Source organism: Colias croceus, chromosome 3 (genome assembly GCF_905220415.1).
Source record: "Colias croceus chromosome 3, ilColCroc2.1".
Taxonomy (NCBI): Eukaryota; Metazoa; Arthropoda; class Insecta; order Lepidoptera; family Pieridae; genus Colias; species Colias croceus.
The window spans coordinates 8,358,350-8,364,714 of NC_059539.1; the positions used below are offsets into that span (position 1 = coordinate 8,358,350).

The 6,365-nt window shown below is 33.6% G+C and overlaps 1 protein-coding gene across 1 annotated transcript; it reads right to left on the bottom strand.

The window, feature by feature from the left end:
* Positions 1 to 665: 665 nt before the first annotated feature.
* Positions 666 to 3,235, bottom strand: LOC123690761 (iroquois-class homeodomain protein irx-5). Its single transcript, XM_045634869.1, has 4 exons — positions 3,105 to 3,235; positions 2,387 to 2,648; positions 2,034 to 2,193; positions 666 to 1,593 (listed from the first exon to the last, which is right to left on the bottom strand). The coding sequence occupies exons 2-4, from the start codon at positions 2,494 to 2,496 to the stop codon at positions 1,042 to 1,044; spliced, it is 822 nt and encodes a 273-aa protein (XP_045490825.1). The 5' UTR covers positions 2,497 to 2,648; positions 3,105 to 3,235; the 3' UTR covers positions 666 to 1,041.
* Between the last annotated feature and the right edge of the window lie 3,130 nt (positions 3,236 to 6,365).

Below are 6,365 nucleotides of genomic sequence, written 5' to 3' on the forward strand. Positions count from 1 at the left end.
GACAAACATTGTGACACGAGATTTATATAATATATTAGATTAGATTAGATATTTATATATATTAGATATTAGATAAATTTTTTCACATACTGTGCAGAAAAAATTGGTCTATGACATTATGTACCGCAGTACATAGTAACTCAATGGTCTATGAATCGATTGTACAGCATAGCATGTAATAGTTTCGTATGAATGTTTTGAATTCAATATCGCAAATAGAAGTTCACCCAGAAAGATTCAAGTCAATTTTATTAGTAGTTGTAGTTCATTTATTGTACTAGTACCTAAGAGCTGGGGCGCAAGAGCAACTTTTGTCTTAGCGTTTGTCCCCATAGAGTTGATGGGAGAGACCATCCTATATTACTTGCTCTGTGGGAGAGACAGAATAGTTGCGGAGACAAAAGTTGTTCTTGCGCGCTAACTCTAAGTTGGCAACAACTTCCTGTAAATGTGTAAATGTGTTGCCAGTTAGGAGTGTGGCGCAATTAACAATGTTTGATGGAAATAGTTTCGCTTCTTTTATTCAAAACCTTACAGTGCACAGTGGCATTGTTATCCTGAATTATAATTTATCTTAGAAGTATTTAAAATATAGTAACTAATAGCAACAACTGGGTACCTAGTGAGTAAATAACCAGCACCGCTAGTGGGAAAATAAAAAATAATTTACAATTGTGTACATTTTTATTGTAATAAACAATCTTTGGTTAAGCTATAGCCAGTCTAAAAGAGATCAAAATATTAGCGTTCCTTGTAGGCAGAACTTACCACAAAATATATTAGTACGTAGGTCATTGTCTACGATTATAATTTATCTACTTGATCACTTGCTTTATTTTAAATCTGCAGGCTACAAGGAATTACTACATTAACTTAAGAAATACAAGTAAGACATCAAATGATTAATATTAATTTTCTATTGAGCAATTGTTAAATTTAATTTTAATTAAAATCAAACTTATAATTTAAGGAAGAACTCATTAATTACAATATACATACTATCAATTATTATCTATGCAAGAAGTTAAAATGCATAATATTTTATAAGGCAGTAATGCGGCTAGCAGCTAATGTGGTAAGGGCAACTGCTGCTTCTACTTCGTCTCTGTCATGCCGCAGGGTGTTCATTGGTCCTCGTTGCACTTTAAATTCCGGCTTTTTTCGTCTTCCTTCCGCCCACCACGAATAATTGGCCTCACTTGGTTGAAATCGCGCAGCACTTTCCAACCACTTGCTTAAAAGGACCGGGCTAGTTGTCGTTTTGGGATCATCACAATTAGAAATGGTGTGGTCGACTTCATTACAGTTGTTGTTAAAACTCTCGTTTTGATCTAGAGAGACTATTGAACCGTCAGTTTCATCGTTTTTATATTCTGATTTTGCATCAGGACTGCTTTCAAATCGATCTGTATCACGTGGACTATTGTCTCCCGGTTCACTCCAAATGCTATCATCTGAACAGATACTAAATTGTTCAACATTGCCTTGTGCTCGATCATTGTAAGTGCGAATGAGATGGCCCCAAGTCAATTGATTGCGATCAGCATTTACATTTTTTAACTTCCTTCGCCAGTTTGCGAACCAATTGCATATCTGTAATATTATTATACATTTAAATTTACTTCCACTTGTGAATATTAGGGCAAACTTTACCAGCAATGAAAAATTTCACGTAATAGGATTTATATATTACGAAAACGAAAATAATTTATAATATACCTAGTGAATAGTCTCGTGTTTCAAGGTACGTAATGTGCGTAATAGCACCGAGATTCGAAGTATAGATATTAGGTATGTACCAGTGTCATTGGCTTAAGACATTAAAAATTTTATTTCTTTCAAAATAAATGTTCAATATCCAATTATCATTTAAAACTACAGATTTAATTGTTTGTCGAGTAGTGACAAAAATAGTGCCTATTTATGAACAAATAGCAATTCTTGGCACTTTTCCAATTAGGTTGTTTAGAGGTACAGATCTGTAACACGAAACTTTTTGTCTTCAACTTGGTTTTAAAATCAGTAATACTTACTTGAATATATGTGAGTCCTGTTTCTCTGGAAAGGAGCTTTTTTTCTTCTCGGTTGGGGTATGGGTTATCTCGGCGTCTTACGAGCCAGTCTTTTAGATATCGTTTGATTTCTGGTGTAAAAAGCCTTTTTTGGGGACGCTGGCCCGACACGAGACATCGTCTGCAAACATGCAAAGTGGTGTAAGTTGTAATAAGAAACATGAAATCGAATAATAAATTATGATAAAACAGTAAGTAATAATTTATGACTCTCCTTTGAATTTACAAAAGAAATATAAATTTTCGTATTGAGTGACGCACAAAGACATTATTTACTAAATAAAGACTGAAAGAGATGAGTCATGTTAGCTAACCGTGTATATCGCCTGTTCCTCACTGGTCTCAAGGACTTTCCGCGATCCTCCCGCGCTGGTCCGTCCATGTTTTCAGCACGTCCGTCTTCTTCTCTTTGAATTAGCGTCATCGGCGCAACAAATCACTTCCACCAATAACTTAATAAAACAATTTATGTAATAGTATCTGGTTGCAATGTTTCCAAGCACGTGCGAAGGGCACCGCAGCTTGAGACACGACTCGTGTCCCGTAACGTTGTCGTTGCGGGGGATGGTTGATGATCTATTAAAAAATAAGGACATGTTAACACAAATAGATTTATTCTAAAGCTTGCCATACCTCTCGTTTCGTTGCTGATATGCACAAAAAACAGTTACTATTCCATCTATCTGTTGATGTAACCCAAACATGACGGTCACATTCCTTAGTTCACTTTTAGATGTTATTATTTCTTAATGTTTACTGAGAATACGAATTGGTACGCTGTTTATTTATTATTTTTGAGGTGTTATTAAGCTTTAGTTTTAAATTTTTGAATTAGTCCCTGACATCTTCTAATTAAGAGAAAAACAAAAAAACATGTTAACTGTTACGTGTACCGTCGAGGTCATTGTTCTTCTATTCACGAGGCACAATTAGTTCACTATTTAAAAATTCTAAATGTTAGTGCGATATTAATGTAACAATTATCATATTGAATAAAGTTAATAAATATTATTTATTAGTAAGAAAAGTTACCTGGCTGCGGGAAAGCTCGTGGTCGGTATGAAAATGGCGTCGGATACCTAGTGTGTGCGATTGTAGCGCCGCGGCGCGGGCGCACCGCCCTGCTGCAAATTCATGTTATTTCAGGACGTCTCCCGCGATGTCTTCAAACAATAAAACAATATTAGATAACTTACTGTTTCAGTAATAATAAGAAATCCTTATAACTCTTAATAAATTTGAAAATTTATCTAAGTACTTAGTTTCTATCATAAAGTTTGTTACACGTTAAAAATAATTAATTTTTAATATACCTAGTTAACTACATAGGTTTGTATTTTCAGCTCTATTATTATAAAGGCGAGGCGTTTTAAATATATAGTCACGGTAAAATATTGTTAATGTCGATTCAATAAAGCAATCGGGTTTTTTTAATTTGATTTCCATATCACTTTTAATACTAAATAATCTGAATAGGTTTAAGTTGATGAAAGTATAAGATATACATAGATAATGTGTCATGCATAAACCTCATTTACTTGTTACAATTATCATCACCTTTCTTTATGCCATGATTCGTGAAAGATAAAAAAGTTTGTGTGTTTTGTAAAAATTCTTTTAAGTACATATTTTCAAATTATTTGAATGACTATTAGAATTCAGCATTTATAACAAGCCTAAATAAAGTTTTATTTCAGTACCTATCTTATCATGTAAATTTTAAACAAAAGGGCATACAAAACACATATCTACGACAGGATTAATATAGTTTAAGTTTCTACTGTTCTTCTACAGGGTTACTTGTAAAACACCGGAAACCTCGCAGGACAAGATAGCTAACATCATAAGCAACAACATTTGTTCTACGACTTTTGATAATTTGTTAGATTTTAATTTCATACAAAAATAAATATTCATTTAATTTTCCGTTTGAATATTATAAACTCTACGCCTCCCAAAAATTACGTAAACAAGAAGCGAACGAGAAGGGGAAGGGGGTGTCGCGTCGTCCATCCGATAATGAATAGAACATAGACTTACAAATTATGTTAGGAGAGTACAATAAAAGTTTAAAAAATCATTTAAAAATAATTTATTACGTTATGCCAAAAGTAGAACAAATGATGTTAGCTATCTGGTCCTGCGAGGTTGCTGGTGTTTTACAAGTAACCCTGTATATTTAAACTTTAAAATTCATTCCAAGTCATAATTAAAATGTCATCGAAATCAGTCCAGTCGTTAAGTATGAGTTCACTAGTTCAGTCACATAACACGTCGGTATTAAAGAATAATAAATAATTACCTATTATCAATGTGTCGCTCACATCAAATCTGGATAATATTATTGAATGAGTGGAGTTCCGACTCTTTCGTGTTAGCACAGAAGCTAACGCTATGCTAGTGGAGGCTGAACGAAGTAGAGTTGAAAATTAAAACGAAAAACTATTTATTTCAGCTATAACTAAATAAAGCAATAGTGTAGCTTGTTACACATAATATAAGTAACTATATCTCCCACATAAGATAACTTTATCCATTGCATAAAAATATATTTATTTATTCAGTGAAACTGGGAAAAACGATCATTGCCAGGAGACAGGAAACTCTAGTCTCTAGGGGTATAGAAAATATTCACCACCTGGCCTGGTAGTGGACCTGGTAGTGGTAGTCCCATGAAATGTTTCAATACGGTAAAAAGTAGCCTAGTCGGTAGTAGGTATGTCTTATTCCCAATAATAATATTGGGAGTGCCTGTTTTTAATATGAAAACAACCACTTTTTACTAAATGCGTAAGTAGGTACCTATACCAAAATAGTAGTATATTTTAAAATTATTGTCTGTCTGTTTGTTCCAGCTAATCTCTGGAACGGCTGGACCAATTTTTATGGTCGACGATTGAAGATTGACTTTCACTGACACAGACAGTTTCACTGACGTAGCTGTTGTTATAAGGAGTAACATAGGCTATTTTTTTATACCGATATTCCCACAGGAACATTAGGATTAAAAGGAACTCTTACTTAAACTAATTCACGCTGGAAACTTATTAACGCGCGAGGGGTGAAATCGCAGAGCGCAGATAATTTGCAAATACAGTGAAACCTGGTTAAGTGAGACATCAAGGGACCTGCAATGTCGTTTCACTTATAGAGGTATTCCACTTACCCAGTGTCTCAGATATACAGGTATAAATAAATATCTGTCTCATTTACAGAGGGTTCCATTAATAGAAGTGAGAATACAGGTTATTTCAGTTATACAGGTGTGATCATTAAAAAAAACATCTGTATGATAGTAAAGCGAAACTAAAACTGAAGGTAATTGAAGCTCAAAATTTGTACTTACGTACTTGGAATTACGTGTGGAATTTGTGGGTAGAATAAAATGAGTAAACAAACAATGTTATCTCAGTTACAGAGGTTTATGCATATAAAATTTACTCGCTGTCTCAGTTATAGAGGTGACTATGATGATAAATCGAAAGAACAAATCCCAGATATAGAGGTTTACCTCGTCCCACTAACAGAGGTAATTCAGTGCCAAAGTGTTGGGACCTCAGCATGAGTTCCAGTTATGGTCTATGGAGGTTTCTCACTTATCCAGGTCCCACTTAACCAAGTTTCAATGTAATAATTAGCAAGCATGAAGTGAGTATATATTAGCACCTGTATATAGCATAAGTTGTATAAAGTTGTTGAGGGTAATTTTGGTTGCTGTATTGCAGGTACCTATTGTTAGTTGAACCGACCGCTACGACTGCGACTGGAATATGATGCAACATTACAGTTAAATTACATAATTTTATATCCAACGATTTTCCAATAAGTGCAACACGCAAAATGTTTTCAGTTGATATAACTTAGTTTAAATTGTACCTAACAATATTAATATAATACGTATATTTCCTGTTTATTTTCAGACTGTTAATTTGTAACTTCTGGATTAACATTATGTTCTCGCCTTCCTGGCAGTTAAAATTACTAATAGGTAAGTAGTAAGTAAATTATTCGCTATTCATATTTTTGATTACTTAGTCATATTTAAAATATTTTTATACAATTATCTGCATAATTGTAATCCTAATTCCTTATCACTTTTAATCATGCTTAACATTAGCATAATATAATGATAATAATGTGCAAATATTTGAGCTAAAACCGAGTACCGATACGTAAATACCACAAGTATTTAACAATTGAAAAGATCGAATTAAAAGAAAACTTTTTCGTACCTATTATTTTTATCGTAACAGAAGCTTTTATAGACCTCGTGACCTTCATGCCGTCTCTTTC

Bases quoted from the DNA above. Each gene is read 5' to 3' on its own strand.
- LOC123690761 (XM_045634869.1), bottom strand. From the start codon at position 2,496: ATGACGCTAATTCAAAGAGAAGAAGACGGACGTGCTGAAAACATGGAC. The intron at 2,194-2,386 runs GTTAGCTAACAT...GCATGTTTGCAG, and splicing joins AGGAACAGGCGATATACACG to ACGATGTCTCGTGTCGGGCC. The intron at 1,594-2,033 runs GTAAGTATTACT...ATAATATTACAG, and splicing joins CAGGACTCACATATATTCAA to ATATGCAATTGGTTCGCAAA.